This window comes from Diadema setosum, chromosome 7, assembly GCF_964275005.1.
Source record: "Diadema setosum chromosome 7, eeDiaSeto1, whole genome shotgun sequence".
Classification (NCBI taxonomy): Eukaryota; Metazoa; Echinodermata; class Echinoidea; order Diadematoida; family Diadematidae; genus Diadema; species Diadema setosum.
Genome location: NC_092691.1, coordinates 26360577 through 26379900, shown reverse-complemented (window position 1 = coordinate 26379900; position 19324 = coordinate 26360577). Strand labels below are relative to the sequence as shown.

Below are 19324 nucleotides of genomic sequence, written 5' to 3'. Positions count from 1 at the left end.
TTTGTATGACCGACTTCAGTTATTAATCATCCGTGATGCCAAGTTGCCTTTGCATTGAATTTTGTAATTGTGACGTATCGCATTATAAGATACAAATACGGTATTAAAGATGGCAGTTCAATACCTATGAAGTGCCCGCAGAATTGTACTTTCCACTTTGTAATGAATGAAAAGTAATATAGAATTCCATGTTGTCGTGAGCCACTGAAATATAAGTTTCTTTATTTCCATATTGTGTGCGTGTGTGTGTGTGTTTAATCGAGTGAAGCTCTTTTCTTGAACTAGACATCTGAAGATATCAGAATTCTCTACAGTGACAGAAGGTCTGTTGACAGAGTACCTCAGTAATCCTGTAACTTGTATCAACTCTCATTCAATTATCAAAATCAGTCGGTACGATTCTGATCTAGGACATGCTAGGTAATCTGTTCGCTGTTGTGGAAATATTTGTTACTTTTGCAATAAAAAAAAATCACACTCAGTAACTTCATAGAGGCAATATATATTGCTTTTGATGTGCTTATATACCCATCATGACAGCAGCTTCAGTAATTCCGTTTGTATGTTCGATTTTGGTTGTTGGGCATCTTTTAATGGCAAGTTACCCTTGCACTGCCATTTGTGATTGTGACGTATTGTATAGTAAGATTAAGTACGGTAAAGTTCTTAGTTCAGTATCTATAAAAATTATGCCCTTTTAAGGAATGACAAGTCAAATAAAATGCCATGTTATCATAAATGCTACTGAAATATTGATTTCTTTTCCCTTACTGTGTGTTTATAGTTGTTTCTTTTTAATCAAGTAAAGCTCTTTTCATGTACAGCTGATGAACTGGACATCCCTGGAGTGAGAGAAAATCTGAAGACGTAACCTCAGTAATCTTTTATAAACCTACCATCAACTCTCATTCGACTGTCATAATCAGCTGGTACGATTCAGATGATGATAATTGTTGAAACGTTTGTTAATTTTGCAATAAAGAATAATTAGCAAATTCATGTTTTTTGTTTTGTTGTGATTACATTATGCCCCTTTCATATGCCGCATATACACGCTTACCCATACACGTCATGTATATTAACTTTAATATTTGAACGTGTGAAACGTTAATACGTCAGTGGAACATGCACGGTAAATAACTTTATTTTAATAACTTCAATTTTACAAATGAGTGTAGGTGAAATACATCGTAGGTAGTCAATGTAACAGTGTAACTAGAACTGTGAGAATTTTATCCAAATCTTTCTTTTTGAGGTACAGGTGATCCAATAGAAGTAAAAGCACCTTGATTACACAAGGTATAAGATAATTATCGATAGGATTTCAGATGGCTGTGATGTCTCATTGACGTTAATACATGAGTACAGACCGTGCTCATTCACCAAAGATTCAAGAGAGAAAATGGTGACAGATATATCCTAAAGAGAGTTTTCAAAAAGTCAAACTGAAAACGGAAGTACGACAACCGAGCAGGCTGATGCAAAAGAGAAAAGGGTTTTTTGTTAAAATCAGAAGGTTACAACTTTACATGCAAATGTATACCGATAAATAAAACTGAGGAGTTGGGAAAGAGAGAGACAGAGAAAAAGTAATCATACAGTTATGTTATATATATATATATATATATATATATATATATATATATATATAGTACAATATATGATGATACTTGTAGTCCGCGTGTTGGTACCAGTGTAGAAAAGATGAAAAAGTAGAGTGGTAATGCATTTTTGTTTACTTTCAGAATTGTCATTGTCGACCCTGAGGAAGACGAATGTATCGTCGAAAATTTGGTCTGAATAAATAGCACTGTTGGACTGTCAAAATGCACTACCATTCTACTTTTTCATCTTTAGTACAATATATAGTAAGATGGAAGGCGTTGCTTTATTAGTGACTTAGCTGGACAGTCTGTTTTGGCCGAAGCCTCGTCAGCAACTAAATCAGTTTCTTGTTAAAGTACAGTGTAAGACATACGGCTGTGGTGCACTCAAGCAAGCAAACAAAAGATACAAAATATACATTCACGTGGCTACTTAATGCTCATTTGAGTTTGTGTTTGTGAGTCGCTGTTTGCTTCTCTGTCTTTTCAGTGACCTTTCATTTTTTTTTTTACTCTTTCTATTGATGTTCTGTACTAGAGGGGCCGACATTCTAGAAGCTTTGTCTTTTTAAGTACTGCGTTTTGATTACTTCATTTCTCATGTAATTGATATATTATTACCATGAAATATGAATATGTTTTGGTCAAGAAATTAAATAGAATTTGAATTGAAAGAAGAGAATGTTCGTTGAAGTGAACTTCTAGCATTCAAAGGAATGGGACTTTTATAGAATCCCATGTTACTGATTATGAATTTAACCGAAATATAGTCATTTTCATTCCCTTACTGTGTGCTCTTTTTTTTATTGAGTAAGCTGTTTAATGAATTGGACATCAGGAGAATTCAAAACTTTTAGTGGCAGAAAGCCTGTCGCCATGTAACCTAAGTCATGCTGTAATCTGTATCAACTCTGATTCGATTTAAGTGACATAAAAACAATGATGAAAAACTACTATTTAGCTTTAGAAAAGTCAAATTGAAAACAGGAATAAGACAAAAGAGCAGCCTCAAACTAGAACGGCGCAAAAGAAACCAAAAGGCTCGGAGTCTGGAAAGTAATAGAGAAAGATAAACAAGAACAAATATTTACATTTATGCTAAAGGTCTATTTACACAAACATGTTATATATACATATATATATATATATATATATATATATATATATATATATATATATAATTATATATATATGTGTGTGTGTGTGTGTGTGTGTTATACCGATAGCATACATATACATCTAACAGTACATCACTAAACCAACAAAATGACGCACTCTGCATGTGATTTAACGTTAGGACTCCGAATAGAATGTAAGTCAAACGGGTCAACTTAGTCAATTTAAAGTATACTCTGAAAGGTAATTTTTTCCCTTTGTTTTTAGCAGATATTAAAGAGCACGGTGTTTTTTTTTTTTTGAATGGTGTGACAAGGTATGTCTTTGAGGTTCTTTTTCATTTCTTAAAAACTATTCAGACACTCTTCATTTTAAATTTCTATAACTCTTGAAGCGATGATGCTGCTGCTTTGAAAGTTGTTTTTAGACATGTGAAGAATATGTTGGAGTATGTTTAATTTCTCCTTGATCTGAAAATCTCTTTTTTCTTTGCTGTTGCTATAGAGATCTACATTGTGTTTGCTTATTTTGTCCCCATTCATTGCACAGAGTACGGCTCGGTATTAAGATAACGTGCTTGAATAAACCCCACACTTCAGCAGGGCCTCTTTTCTCAGTACACACTTTTCCAGAGTGTGTGTTTCCTTTTCAATATAACTATAAACAGATAATGATAGTCCATTTGACATGTTTGAATTGATTGATTGAATAATGTATCATTTCGTAGTTTTAAAGTCTGCTCTGTCAAAATCTGCTCTAAGCTAAAAATTAATGTCTTGCGACGTTTTGTTGGTTGTATGGTGCAGAGTTACGTATGCATGGTTGGGCAGAAAATACAGGAAGAAAAAAGAGAAAGGGAGACAGAGGGGAAAAAAATTGGAAGGAGAGAATATTCCTAGGATATACACAATGAATGAAAAAAAAAAAGCTCGAAAATACCAGGAACGTTCAACCAAACCAATAGTCTTTGCTACCCATAATCAATTCATATCATGATGTCATTTTATCATACTGCATGGCCATGTACGTAATTTGAAAATGGAGGAAAAAACATAAGGTGTCTCATCTACGAAATGACGATGGTAATAATTGCTAAGAAAATGAAAGCACCGATAACACATTGTGCATAGTGTATGTATGAGCTGAAAGTGCACTACACCTAGTATCGTTTACAAACACAGAATACTCTCCACAAACGATGTGTATACGCCTAACATGCAGTGAACAACCATATCAACATTGTATCAAACATTCAGAACATTGGATCTCAAGATGACCTGAAGTTCTGCTGGAAAGAACACAGTGGCCCACAATATGTTAACAATGTGTTCACATAGTCCGGAGGTGATGTCATGATGCGGTCCAGAGGTGATGTCATAAACCCACAATTGAACAATAGTCGGCTTTGTGGAGAAAAAAAAAAAGGATCGATTTCACACTGTGGTGTGGTTTTCACAGAGTGTTCACATAGTACTGTTTTGTTTCTGTGTTCACAACGAGTTCACATTGTGTTGTACATTGTGTTTCACACTGTGTTCTTTCCAGCAGGAAAGATTATACTTATTTTGAAAATCGTGATTATGGTTCATCTATGAAAATGCCGGTTTCTATGGTTTACTATGGAAAACTTGTCGTTGCTTTGCAGTAAGTTATTGGCATTAAAGATAATGTATAATGAGATTTCCTGCTAGCAAAGGGCTATGATGCGAATATTTATTCATTTCTATCTATGATATCCATCCATCTATCTATCAATCTATCTACTCGTCTACACCTCTCATCTATATTATACTCTCTTTATTATTCATCTATTTAATGGTATATTTTTGTCATTAAGTACTCTTCATTGTCTGTTTATTCATCAAAACGCCTCATCGTCTATTCATTCAGTCGGACCGACTCTTTGATCACGCATCGAAAAAACAGTCTTTTCATCAGCCATGTTATCTATACCTAGCTGTCTGTCGATCGGTGGATCAATCTTTGAGTTCATTAAAAAAAAAATATTATAGCTTTCAATATTCATTTTGGATATGGCGTATTTATAGAAGGAGATAACGGCACAAAACAAAAAAAAAAAAAATCTGCAAGGTAACTTGAGTAAGTAGCCATTTTCCTATTGCTTTGTAGCTTGCGAGCCAGGTCAGATAAGCTTTCTTTATGGTCAAGTAAAAACTATTCATTCTCAAGACGGAAATAATATTTGAATACGTTTCGAAACTCTCTTACTGGAATACTTTGGGGGAAATGACAGTCTTTTAAAGGTAATGACTTTGGCAAACTTGGGCTATGTGTACGACAAAGTTTTCACGGGAGAGTTTTAGAAGTAAGAAAAGCTTTTTTATTTTTATTTTTATGATTGGCCAGGTCTGCGGAGAGGACAATGATGGAGAATGAAAGTAAATTCGTTGCACAAATGCAGCATCCAGATGCAGATACAGAATATGTGAACATCGTAAAGTGCAGTAATGTAACGAAATGTAAGACCGCGTGACATCCAGGGATTTCATGAACAAGTGAAATCTAACCAAACTTAAAGAACAATAAACCTCATCACTTCTGAAAATAGGTAAAATACTTATACCTGCTAATCACCTAACTTTGTAAGAAGAAAATGAACCAAATCAAACAGAAATGACATATCAACGATGTCTTCACGATCACATTTGTAAGGTAACGCTCTACCCAGTACCTGGTGAAGCTTACTAGTCTCCAGATGCAAGTAGCCATTGGCCAACTTTGGTTTTGCTTATAACCAGTTCCTCTTTGTAGTCCTTTATCAGCTATTTCTGTTGGATTTTATATTTTGTTTTCGATTTAAGGGAGGCCAACTGACATTCACAGAGTTCACAGTTCTAAGCGGTGCTTCCCTCCATAGTTGGAGCGTTGAAAACCACGGGGTTGGCGAAGCCGGCTTCAGTGGTCAAATTGCTTGGTTTCTCCCCGGAGAAAGGGATTTCGTCGACGTCCTTTTTGTAAGAGATGTTGAAGAGTCCCTTCCCGCTTAACGCCGACTGGCGCTTGCAAACGAAGAAGCCGATCAGCACACCGACGACGATCGCCAAGACGGCTGCCAGCACGATACCGACAATTGCTCCCGTCGACATACTCCTTGGATTCTCCCCCGTGTCGTCGGTTGTCGATCCGTCTGGGAGTGACGTTGAGGGCGGGGTGACTCCTCGGGTTGTGGCCAGTGTTGTTTGTGGTTTTGTTGGCAGGGGAATATCTACAGCGTGACATGCAACAAACCACAAACTGTTAGTCTGAGCAGAGAAACTCTGCGATCTTCACGCACGTATCAAAAAAACTATACGAAAGAGTCTCTTTAGTTATATTTGAATAGTATTCGCGTAGTTGTCTCTATTTGCATATTGCCAACTCCAAGTGCACGTGTTGGATTACCTTGCTTGATTACGCACATGCTTACTATACACAGCCCAGTCGCTGTAAAAACGCGACAGGGCTGTACCAGGGTGGTGTACCACAACAAAGCGAACATACAGTGAACATGACGATCGCGTTGAGTTTTGATACTTTACATCATTTTTGACACCTCAAACTCATTAAAGACAATCTTCATTAATAAGACTTCATTTCTATGTTGTCGATATTGACATACACAATTCCCAACTTACCAAAAACGAAGAATATATGCAGAATGTGCAAACGGTACATCGTCTTTCACTGACGGCCATTTTGAATAATCGCGTGTTCACGCGATCGGAGCTGCACTAGCTTGCACCACAATCATACACAAACAATATGCATAATATGCAATATACATAATATTCTTACATATTCCGTATATCCCCTTATACACAACACACACACACACATACATACCGAAACACACACATGCACAACAGCACACCAGACGCAAAATCGAAAACGCTCTATTCATCTCGTGTTCCCCTTCCCCATTCCGTCCACACAGATAAAGAAATTAAGAAACTAGATATATCGCTACGGCGACTGATATGCCTCCGCCATAATGCATGGTTCTCGTAATAGGTCTATAGTACAATGTCTTGACAATGTGTGATGACAGTTTCACACAATTGGCAAAATATTAAAATGACAGGTTTGCCACAAATGTGCTGAATGTTCACTTTCCAAGAACTAGGTTCAATTGGATGAATGATTAAAATGTCAGAGTGCAGGTATTTGGGGAACTGATGATTTTTATTTGACTTTTGACCCTTTAATAAGTTTATGCATTGAGTAATTTTCAAGGTATCGAGAAAAAGTATAATTTCAGTATCAAATTGGAAAAAAAGCATTATCTAAACCTGGCCTTTGACCTTTGACCTCACAGTTCCAAAGAGAATCACTGTTAGGTTGAACATGCATAAATATGTAAGTTTCATGATGATACCTTGAGTTACTTTTGAGATATGGAGGAAAAAGTGCAATTCAGCACTTTCACTTGACCTTTGACCGTTTGACCTTTGACCTTTTGGCAAGAAACTTCCCACAGAATATATATTGGGTAATACATGCATACATCAAGTTAAAACAAAAACAAAAACCTTCAGGCATTGCATAAATATAAGGAAAGTAGTGATTTTTGAGGAGTTGACCTTGACCTTTAACCCCCTGACCTTTGAACCATGACCCCCAACTTCCCTAGATAATCACTGCCCATTGGAACAAGCATATATACTAAGTTCCATGAAGATACCTCGAACCATTTGCGAGATATGGAGAAAAACATGAATTTTCAACCTTTTTTCACAAAATAACCTGTGACCTTTGACCTTTGACCCTGTGACCCTAAAACAAAGTATTATCCCCCAGGACATACCCTCATACCAAGTGTGATGTAAAACCACCACACGGTTCTTGAGATATCGAAAAAAAAAACAAAACGGGACGGACGTACGGATGGACGTACGGACGGACGGACGGACGGACGGACGGACGACCCGAAAACATAATGCCTCCGGCCATTTCGTTGGCGGAGGCATAAAAATCAGTATAACATTAACGTCTCTCTGGTTTAACACTAAGTCGAATGAGCAAGTCTCTCATAAGCAAGTTACGCATAAACGACTCGCTCAGATGACAAACAAACAGAACTCGAGCTCGCAAAAAAAGGATACGTGAGGTAAGGTAAGTACGGAAAATGTGATATAACATACATGAATAGAGAAAAAAAAAAATCCCAAAATCAAATCACTTGAAATGTATGTTTTCCCATTTTCGTAAATGCAAGTGCATCTTCCCTGCTTTTGATGCGAGAGTCTTTTCCTCCTCTTATGTTCCATAATGACTTTTAGTAACTCTGGTTGGTAAGTTATTTTCGGACCTATTACTTTAAAACAATATCATTCAACAAAATTATCAAACTGTTAACACATCTCGATCTATCCGAGTTACCCGAAATTCCGAAAAACATTTCCTGCCAATTCATATCCTTTATTTCCTCTAACTCAAAAAAACTATTAAGAAAAACAACAACTCAATAACAAAATTCCACATCTGTTTAACCTTATCGCAATCCAAAAATAAATGCATATACGTTTCTGGCTTTTGATTTTGATAATACAAAAGGAGCATAAATTATATGTAACAAAATCAAAATTCAAAAGCTGTTCCTTCGTATAAATTACCATATAATAACTTCAACTGAAACTCCCTGCATTTATTTATAAGCGTTGAACTTCTCGGCCTAAGAACAATTTCTCGGAATTCTTTATCACTAAAATCAAAATTGTTACAATTATCCTATATCTGCAAAATATATGACTATTGCAAATCTCTGAAAAAATATATATTTTTAAATTCTTTATTCGGATTTCGTTCAATACCACAAAATTATAATTCACATTTACAAAAACAAAACGTTATACAAAGACAAAATACATTATACACAAACATTGCACAGAATAATGTCAATCCTACATTATGACTTTTTTTACCCCCCAAAAAAAAACAACAACAACAACACGAAATCCGGTTTTTTTTTCTTCTTTTTCTAACACACATACATTCTCGCAAAATGCCCGCAAAACGGGGACACGGGAGTTTGCTCAAAGCAATTGGGCACATTCCATAACGTGTTTCTCGAAAAAAAAAAATGAATATACATTTTGTTTTTTTCTTTTCTGAAAAACCGCCCAATTAAAAAAAAAAAATCAGAAAATAGAGTCAGAATCTAAATTTAGTTTAACAAAAAACAAAAAAAGGGCTCCATTAAGTGCATAGGCGCAGACACACTATTAAGAAACACATGTACATTATTTCCAGCCACACGCACGCACATAAACAGCCACACACGCACACAGACGCACAACCCCATATGCTAAACTTACACTGTGCACAGGCATCCAGCTGCTTCGTGATGATCGTGTTGTCGATAACTATCACACCCGTAGAACCCGCTGTTGCCGTGAATTTCAGCTGGAACAGGAAAAGACATATAAATGTGTGCCTGGACGTTGGGATCAATTCTTCGCCATAACACATTACCACATAATCTGAGGTGTGTTTCTAGCGCTTACATGGTTATACAATTTATACACATTTGTCTTTCCACCTATGATATGACATTAATACTATACAAACAGGTGTATTATATCAACGAACATAGAATGCTATAAAGATGTGCTCATTCAGGTGAAAGAGAAATGGAGATAGAATGAATATAAAAAGAGTAAACCTACCCGGAACGACGACTGAAAGATATCGAATCCCAAGGTCCAGTTACCATGGTTCCAAGTCTGTCCCATATTGCCCGAAAGCGTTGCCAAGGTAACTATTTTCTGAGTCGAAACCTCCTGAGCCTCGATCACGAGCTGCTGTTGGCTGTCGTCACTGAGGATGAAGTCAGCAGTGAAACAGTGTGTCATACCCAACAAATCGTACGGGCTGGAGAGAAGGACAGACTTCTTGTTCTCAGTCTGCGGTGAGCCCCGGATGTAAACGAAAGACGAAGACACTGGCATGTATAGCAAACGGGAATTAATAAAGATGATGGATGAAATGATGGTGATGATGATATTGATGATAATAATAATGTTAATAACAATAATAATGATGATAATAATGATAACAATAATAACAATAACAATGAAAGTGATAATAATAATGATTATGATTATCATTATTATTATCATTATTATTATTATTATCATCATCATTATCATCAGTGAAAGTCATGTTGTTATAGAGCCTTTCCAACTGGATACAATGCGCTATGAGGTGTCATCCCTGGTCGCCATTGGAAATATGACATATACAAAGTACCAAGCAGTGACAGTACGAGTCCAGTGCATACGTAGGGAGTTCAGAAAAAGTGAGTCTTCAATTTTTATTTCAAGTGATCCAGTGCTAGTAATAATTTTACGAGAGGAGGGAGCATGTTACACAACCTTAATGCAGTAGAGGATAAACTGCACCCCCTAGCTAGTTTTGGGGTATGTAATTGCGTGAAGGTAACTGACAATGAAAGCGATCAAATATGAATTTGCCATATAAAAATTTAAAACAAAATGCACCAATGATTAGTTGCCAAAGCTTTTCGTTTCGAGTAGAGTTAAGGATTTGATTAATGGACGCAGTCTAACTCAGAGGACTCTGAGGAATGAGAAACAAAACTGATCATGTCTGTTAGCTCATGATGATCAGCCTACGGATTAAAAATATAAAGGAATAAAGCTTGAATAAGCTTCTCTGCGTATAAGATGTGTGTATGTGTGTTTGTGTGTTTGTGCTTGTTTGTTTGTGTGCGTTTGCGTGTGTGTGTCTGTGTGTGTGTTCGTATATATGGGTGCTCGGAATAGGGATATATCTCTTTCCACTTTTTCTTCTTTCCTTGGGGCTACTAGAGTACACAAACTCTTGTTTTGTCTTATAATCATTTCATAAAACAGGAGGCATGGATATTCTTCCTTCACGAGTCACACTAAGTCCTTTGAACACATCAAACAGCTTCCACACGATAAACCGAATTAAACCAAAACTGCAGATTCAATTCCTTTGAGCAAAATGCTATTAGCCTCGATATTACCAGTTTGTCGACCATCCTTCATTGTGTTTATTTTCTTAACTATATAATGATATTCCTTTTGTGGTCATAAATATGATGGCGTATTTCAATTAATTTGGTGACTTTGACGTATTTATCACAAAGTTAAGGAACATTGTTATTTACATAATTTGTAATTATGTTTCATGACAAAGAGCGAAGTTATACTTTTATATAACTCAAAATTCACATTCTTCATCTTCTATCAAATATTTAGATTTTCTAAGATAGAAATTTATGTAGAACTTTGTCTATATAATTATAGCATTATAATCTGGTCAAAATGCGTAACTGTCAGTATTGTCAAACAACTGTTTCAAGTAACGACCCAGCACAACGATTACAGGTACGCTGGGAAATTCCGAAACTACCTTGGAGTAATGATCTTCCAAAGCCTTTACTTCACTTTACTCACGTATTTTTGCCAGAAAAAAAAAGTAACAACGCCAGTCGTTTCCAGAAAAAGAATCTCAAGTGGCGTAGTTTTGACTGTTAAATAACGACCCCCCCCCCCGAAAAAAAAAAGAAAAAGAAGGGAGAAAATTGTGAGTTTGATTTTACAGAAATGAAAAAAGAGTTATCAGTAATACATAATATTTCGGATACACTGAATTTACGTTAATTTACATGTCATATTGACCCCTCTACAAATCCAACATCCAAAAAAAAAAAAAAAAAAAAAAAACTGTCAAGATCGAGGTACGCAACTCGGGCAGATCATGGCCGACTAATTGAAATGTTATCATCATGGTCATTATTTCAGAAGCGAGATTGAAAAAAAAATGCTGAAAGCAAAAGTGAAATTTGTTCGACCTAATCGGTAATCTAAAGGGGCCACGGAATTGGGGAGGTGAGGACTTGGAGCTCAACCTTTTCTTTAAAAAAAAAAAGAATCAAACCACCCCCATTCTTCCTCGACCCTTCTGACCCGCAGCCCCAACCCTAAAAAACAAACAATCAAACAAATAAAAACGTTCATCAGGGCCCTGATTCATCGAGTATACCTTTTATGCGCAGTCCTGAAATGCTACTGTATGTCTGTTGCGAGTAAATATCATTTCGAAATGAGAAACTTGTTCGAACACGTGCACAAATCTGCCGCATTTTGGCAACCCGAACAGAAAGTATAAAAAACCATCTATCCTTAGCAGAATATCCCTTATGTGGTCATCGACCGCAGCGTACTTACCGCTTATGATCTCGTTGACGGGAGCGGCCTCTGTCGCCAAGACATCATACCATCTCCACACCAAGTCGGCACTCTCGTCGTTGTCGTACCCACAGAAATCGAGACCCTGTTCGAAGGTGCAGATGGCCTCGGACGGGAAACCCTCGCAGGGTTGGGAGAGGAACTTTATGTCGTCGATGGCAATGTCACTGAGAAAACCCATGCCAGTTTTGCCTACAAATTCGATCTATGATGCAAACAAACAAACAAACAAACAAAAGACATCAAATAAACACAGAAAGAAAAAGAAAATTCCAATTTCAATTATAGATTACAACCTTTTACTTTCCATTTGTTTCATTTTCTTTTTCGTTTGGCATTTCTTTTTAAGCAAGGTGGGGGAGAAAAGAGGATAACTGAGTGTGACAGCGAAAATCATTTAAAAATCGAGTCAAACTCATAAAGCGAAAAAAAAATGCAAATAACAAATTTGCAGTGAGTATTGCTTATGAGCTTTTAAATCTACCTTTTGTATAAGTTCATGACTAAACTTGAACTTGTCCATATACAGCTTAATAAATACAAAATTAATCATAGAATTAGGACGATTAATGGTGATAACAATGATATTAACAATGACAATTACGCTCACACTAATCGTAATGTGAACAGTTCAGAATATTTTTTTCAACTACAACTACTACTTCTTATCATGTCTTATTCTACTGTTAAGACTAATGATGACAGCATTCCCATAATAACGAAGTCCTCGTTACCAGCACTTTTCTGTCGTTATATTGAAATTTCAGTATAAACGAACAAATGTAGTATTATCATAACGACAAGATGCAAACCATGCGTGAATTGTTTGTTTATTGAATACTCATCATAAGATGAAAAACAATGTTAAATGCTATGTTATTTCATGAAGTTTGTTTGAGTTTCACATCTAAGATAGAGCATAAAGTTGTGTGTACTTTCAATCTCAATTGATAAAAAACATGAAAGAAAATGATGATGGTTTAGGATCTGATTACACTTCGTTGTTCCAAATGTTCGTTATTCCGAAGTTTGTTTTTCCGGAGATTCTCTTCTCTGAAATAAAAAAAAAAAAAAATCATTAATCCGAGGGTTCGTTGATGCGAAAACGAAATAAAGTTGTTATTCCGCAAGTTAGTTCTTCCAAAAATGTGTTATTCCAAAAGTGAAATAAGTCCTTTATTCCGAAGGTTTTTTGATCGGAAAATGAAATAAGATTCGATATTCCGAAGGTTTGGTAATCCAAAATTGAAACGGTTCGCTATTTAGGGATTTCGTTATTCCAAAAACGATACAAGGTTTTTCATTCCAAAGATTTCTGTGCATATTCACCTTTTTCACCTTCAAATTAAGAAACCTTTATAATTTCATTTTTCCGATTAACGAACTTCTGACCAACAGAGATTCCTCGTATTTTTTTTTTAATTAACTAACCTTCGCAATAACGAAAATCTATTTCATTCTGATTACCCACCATTATGATTAACGCACCTTCGGAATAACGCTACTAATGTTCATAACTACGAACTCTATTTTGCATATTGTATATAGAATTTATATATATATATATATATATATATATATATATACGGTATTAGTGGGCTTCGGAATAACGAACCTCAAAATTACGAACCTTTTTTTTTTTCATTTCGGATTAAGATATAACAATGCAAATTTTCCTTGGAAACGGTGAATGACAGGAAAAGAACGCAGACCGATTTCTCTTTAAACACACTGAAATAATAATAATAATAATAATAATAATTGTTTTGGATATAAACTCCAAATTTTATTGTCCAAGAAAGGAAATTCTTTTTGCCCAATTGATCGTGGGCCCGGCAGCCACTGAGCAGCGCCAGATCGACGTTGCTCTAACCTTTTCAACTGTTGAACGGCAAACAAGGTAGCAGCAACTCCCATCTTTTAACGTCTTTTGGTATGACGCGGCCGGGGTTTGAACCGGGGTTTGAAATAAGAAGCGTTAGCCCATGCAAAGGCGTTGTGTGAACAATTTTTTTCTGCAATAATATGTAATTTTGTAAGCGATTGACACTTCGTTATAACGGAGCGCATTCCTTTTGCTTTGTTTTTACTCTTTCTCAATGGCGTTTGGAAATGACTTCCCTATAACGAGAATTTTGTTATGACCGTATTCGTTGTAACGGCAGAGCACTGTCATACTTATAATGATGATGATTATGTTACTAATGATTATAATAATAATGATAATAATTAGAACGACATAAAAAATGCTTCTTTTCTTATGCAGTGTATTTAGACGCCTTGTGAATAAAATGCACTCTTGAATGAGCGACACCATTATACAAAGAATGGACTTGTGGACAATTAACACTATTGTCATGGATTTGCCAAGGGATTTTCAAAAGGAGGGTGGGTTCCGGGGATGGAGTGAGAGTTCGGGATGCCGTTATGACAAAGACCCAGAAATAACTTAGAGAGCAATGGGTTTACCTGAAAGTCAGCTCCACCAGTTATCTCAGAAGGAATGTTGACGTTAGCAGGAATCCATTCATCACCACGGTTACCGCTGACGCTGAATAGCAATATTTCGTCTTCTGTTACGACTGACTGAAGTTTCACTGACAGAGCACCCGTGTCGTCCCCGTAGGCGTGGTAATAGAATCGGAGGCATAGGTCGTCAAATTGGCTATTCATCAACGGCGATTTTAGGATTGCATCTTTATCAGGGCGTTGTGGGATGGATGACTCAATATACATATAGTGACCTGGAAAGGCAAGAAGTAGGTTATAAATTGAATTATTGTACGATTTTTACCGACCCGGTAGGCCGTCATTCGTGCTTGGCCCGATTTATTCGCCCGATATATGCCCATCGGGCAAAATTCGAAAACCACGAATAGCACCGATCAGCGAAATGTACGTCGAAGCGTACGCCCGTTGGTATAACGGTTGACTCCAATCGAGATTATTAGAGTGTGGGTGTATTTACATACAGATCCGTGATGAAGCTGTACATAATTCGTTACAGGGATTCTTGAAAAAAGAAATCCAAGCCGGGCCAGCCTTACCACTCCATGGTACATTCACGCTACAGGGGCTTCAATACGCTTGCACTCAGGCTTATTATACACAACTATTATAGTTTCTACCAAGCAGCATGTCGTCATATTGGCGTCAAAACTGTTTGCGCTATCGGATACAATCCTTGATAAGACAAAGATTACTGCAATGAACCTACTAATTTATGCTTACCACTACACTTTCAATGTACTGTGTCCAGCTGCCTTTGTGGGTTATTATCACATTTGTACATTGCTGTCTTGAATGCAAAACGTAGAATTGACATTAACTATGAAAACAATTCATGTGTGTGCGTGGCTTGGATATTGTAAATCAATGAAAACACCTTGGTTTCGGAATGAATGTTGATCAAGGTTAACATCCCATTTAATTGATATCATTCCCTAGCTGAAATCAGAAATAACCATACAAGTATACAAATATACCAGGCCTGAGAGGCTCTGGTTGAAACTATGTGCATGAGGTGACTTCAATAAGCACTATTTTCTGAGGGGCGCAGCCCCTCAGAAAATAGTGCTTATAAAAAATATAAAGAAAATAATATAAAGAAAATATAAAGAAATTTCCACAAAATTTCATTTCTCATTAAAATTACAAATTCCATCAACTTGATACTGACATATGTTAAAGGTAGGGAATCCCATTTGCATGCCTTAAATGAAGAGTTGTATAAATACAGTGGTATGTTGAAGAGAGTATCATTTTAGAAACTCCCGTAAAGTATTGAAAGTGGAAGGTAACATTTAGTACATTTTTATTGACCGTTAGATTTTGAATTGAATTTTTTTCGGGGCTCACCGTAAATTCCAGTACATTACTAGGCTACCTTTGCAGACCCATGCACTGCATGTGTGTCCATCATGTATTTTTTGTGAAGAAAGTTCATAAAAACTTACAAACATTTCTATATACATTCTTGCCACACACTCTATATGTTATTACATCAGCTCTTATACTTTTAGATTTGTGTTTATAGATTAAAAAAAAAATACAGAAGACTGCAACAAAAAGGCTTAAGTGTGACTGACACACAGAACTACTGAGTAGTTGACTTTTGTGCATTATTCAAATTGTAAATAACTGTTGACTTCCAAATTTCTCAGCAGTGGCCTAAACAAGTCCCCTGAGGTTCATATTTAATGTTTTGCTGCATTTTGGGAGGTCTGTAAAAGGTATCCCCTACCTTTAAAGGTAGCAATTATTCCCTCTGCTTTCTGAAAGCGGTTAGTCAAGTGCTCTTTCATAATGCTAGAAAAGTGAATTTTTGTTGAATTTCCTTTATATTTTCTTTGTATTGTTGTCCACTCATACGTCATAACCTCTAGTAGTCTCCTCAACCAGCGGTTCCAACACCAAAACTTTAAAAATTCATAACTTTTGCATCGATTGTCCGATTTTCCTCAAACTTACACTGATGTGTTCTACCAATGTTGCTGCTTTCACTCAATCCACATTGCTTTTTGGGTTTGCGTTCCCTTTAATATCTGAGAGTCTAACGTTAGTATGCATACATATCTACGTGGTTTAGGGTTTATTAAGTAGTGCCTAGCAGACTGTAATAGATCTAAAGGATAAGATTACGGGAACTACTGTTAGACAGGTAGAAATAGGCTTAGCTAGATCTAACTTACACGAGAAATAGTTAAGCAGGCCTAACAGTTAAATCTAGAGTATCGATCTACTACATTATTGTCGACATCTTTTGGGTGGGTCGCTCGAGTTGATTATGAACTGCGAGACCGAATTTCAAGTGGCGAAGCATGAACTCCCCAAAATTACAGACATTCCTACACTGGGATAGGCACATGAATCTAGCATACCGTAGTTAGGGGATCATACTTTCTCATACATGGCCCTAAAACTTTGGAACGACCTTCCAATATCTCTAGACCTATCTAACGTAGAGCTATAGTATGGGGGGGGGGGGGTCTACACGACACGCATCTCCGATTGATGCTTTAAAAAAAGAACATCAAAACCTGAATGAGGCCAAGATCTACGGTACGTAAAGATCTCTAGAATCTAGAGCCCATGTTTGCTTATTGTTGTTGTCTAATAATCTACGACAACGCCTACTCTGATTGACAAATTGCCCTACATCGACGTAAATAAGCACTGAATTGATCAGTGTTTGTAGTCAATCATTTGGAATGAAAACATCTCGACGGAAGAATTTCATGAATTTGAACGCCTACGTAACGTAATATTGTATTCCACAACGCCATGGACATCTTTTTAGGTAGAATGGGGGCTTTATAAGAAGAGTCTCTCTGAGTCTGTTATACTCATTTGTACGTGAAAATTGACTGTGTGGTTCTCGCGAAGTGAAGGCGCCGCGATACCCATTCATTTGTACATGAAATCTCTCGCGAAGCGAAGGGTGCTGCGATACCCATTCATTTGCACGTGAAATCTGTCGCGTCGCGACGCGAAGCAAAAAAGGCGCAAAATTCACCAGCGTGATATAGTTTTTTTTTACTACGTTTCCCTAGGGAGAATAGCGAGACGAGGATTTGTATGGTAGAAATATGTTTTGCATCTTTTTTCATCGACACCCGCCAAAAATTAGAAACAATAGGACACAGCAGCAACCATGCAGCTTAAAATAGATAGATATGTTAATTGGATAATTATTTAATTGTTTAATTAATTAATTAATTGATTGATTGATTGAGGGGATAAGTGGAAAAGTTGTTTAAGACACAAGAAAGAGAGGGAACCAGCTCCTCCGTTGGTTTGCTTGGCAACATCATCATCACCTTGTGTTGTACCATGGGTGTGGTCGAACCTTGGTCCCGTGTGGTCCGACGGCGTGCTTCCGGAGTGTCTGACCCAGTCGAAATCATCAGACCGATAGTTAGTGTACCCGCATAACGTACCGTCTTGCTCGAAATCACAGTCGACTCCCCACGGAATGGGTTTCTCAGTAGCTGGAAAAATAATGAGGACAGTGGTAATGATAGTGATAATAAGAAGAAAAAGAATAAGAATGATGATGATAATGATAATAATAAAAATAACAACAATAATGTCGACGATGAGTACAATAAACGCTTTGAGTGATATGAATAACAAAGAGTCGTGTACGGATAGAACAGCTGTTTTTTATGAAAATTAAACATACCTGTACGAATATGTACAGGTATCAGGTGCGTGAGTTTCTTCAGTTTGTCCCCCTCTACAAATTAAATTTGTTAAGATCGCGACTGCTGATCTGTAAATTAACATAAATGTCGGGAAAATGGAACCAGTGGGACTCGAACCTGTCATCTACTGCTTTCCGGGCAGCGACACTACCACCAGGCTGTCCCTGGTTGCCGGCAGTGACACGATGAACATGGAACAAATACCCAAGCTCCGAGATTCCGACATTGTTATGTTAAGTAGTCCAAGGCGGACAAGACATAGGATAAATGAAACATAGGATAAATGAAACAATGTCATAACAAATTTAATTTGTAGAGTGAGACAAACTGAAGAAACTCACACCTGAACCGTCACCCCTCTGAATAATATCCTTCTTTCATGTAGAGGTATATCTAAGTTTCACCTGTTTCGCAAAACATGGGTTTTGACGACCACATAATCTGTAAATAAAATGAAGTGACGGAGTCATCACCCAACAGCACCTTCACAGATTCGAGCACAAATGTTTGCTGGCAAATCACGATTACGTTGTTGGAAATGCGTATATGAACCCTTTCCCATAAATTGTCACTATTGATATGATGTGATATGATGTAGCGACAAAGGGTATCTTCATCAAATTAAATTTATTTGTGTAATTCATTTATTCATTCATGGGTTTTTTTATACACAGGGTAGGCACATTTAGTTTTCTAATTGCTTTGCAACTGCGCCCTGTATAACACCCCCCCCCCCATGATGAATAGTAATGTGATTCACAAAAATACAAAACAATGGAATAAACAAGAGAAATAAACTTAACCACATTCATTGCCTGTTACATGTACCCCAGAAATTGGAAAAGGGTGGGTAACACTATGAAGAATGTACGAATGTATGAACAATGTGACAATAAAAAATGAAAAATATGAATTATTGGATTAATAGGAGAAAAATCAAAGCATGCAGATAAATATTAACCAATTTGCTTGTAATATATTCAGAGACGAAGTCAGTTGCACTGCAATGGGGAGCTCGAAATGATTGTTTGAAAAAAAAAAAGATTATGTGCAGGTCAATTGTAGTGAGGCGATTATATCCAGGCATAAAAAAAGTATTATAATTTGTATTTCGATAAAGAATAATGATGATAATGATAACAATAATGATTAGGTCTCA

The 19324-nt window shown here is 36.6% G+C and overlaps 1 protein-coding gene across 1 annotated transcript in view; it reads right to left on the bottom strand.

Annotated features, from left to right (window-relative positions):
- Positions 1-5575: 5575 nt before the first annotated feature.
- LOC140231142 (MAM and LDL-receptor class A domain-containing protein 1-like) overlaps positions 5576-19324 on the bottom strand; it is a 35394-nt gene continuing 21645 nt past the window's right edge. Inside the window, exons 13-18 of the mRNA XM_072311295.1 lie at positions 17779-17949; positions 14429-14703; positions 11939-12164; positions 9386-9660; positions 9035-9122; positions 5576-5946 (exon numbers count right to left, since the gene is read on the bottom strand). Coding sequence (XP_072167396.1) covers positions 5576-5946; positions 9035-9122; positions 9386-9660; positions 11939-12164; positions 14429-14703; positions 17779-17949 — 1406 coding nt within the window. The remainder of the gene's footprint in view (positions 5947-9034; positions 9123-9385; positions 9661-11938; positions 12165-14428; positions 14704-17778; positions 17950-19324) is intronic.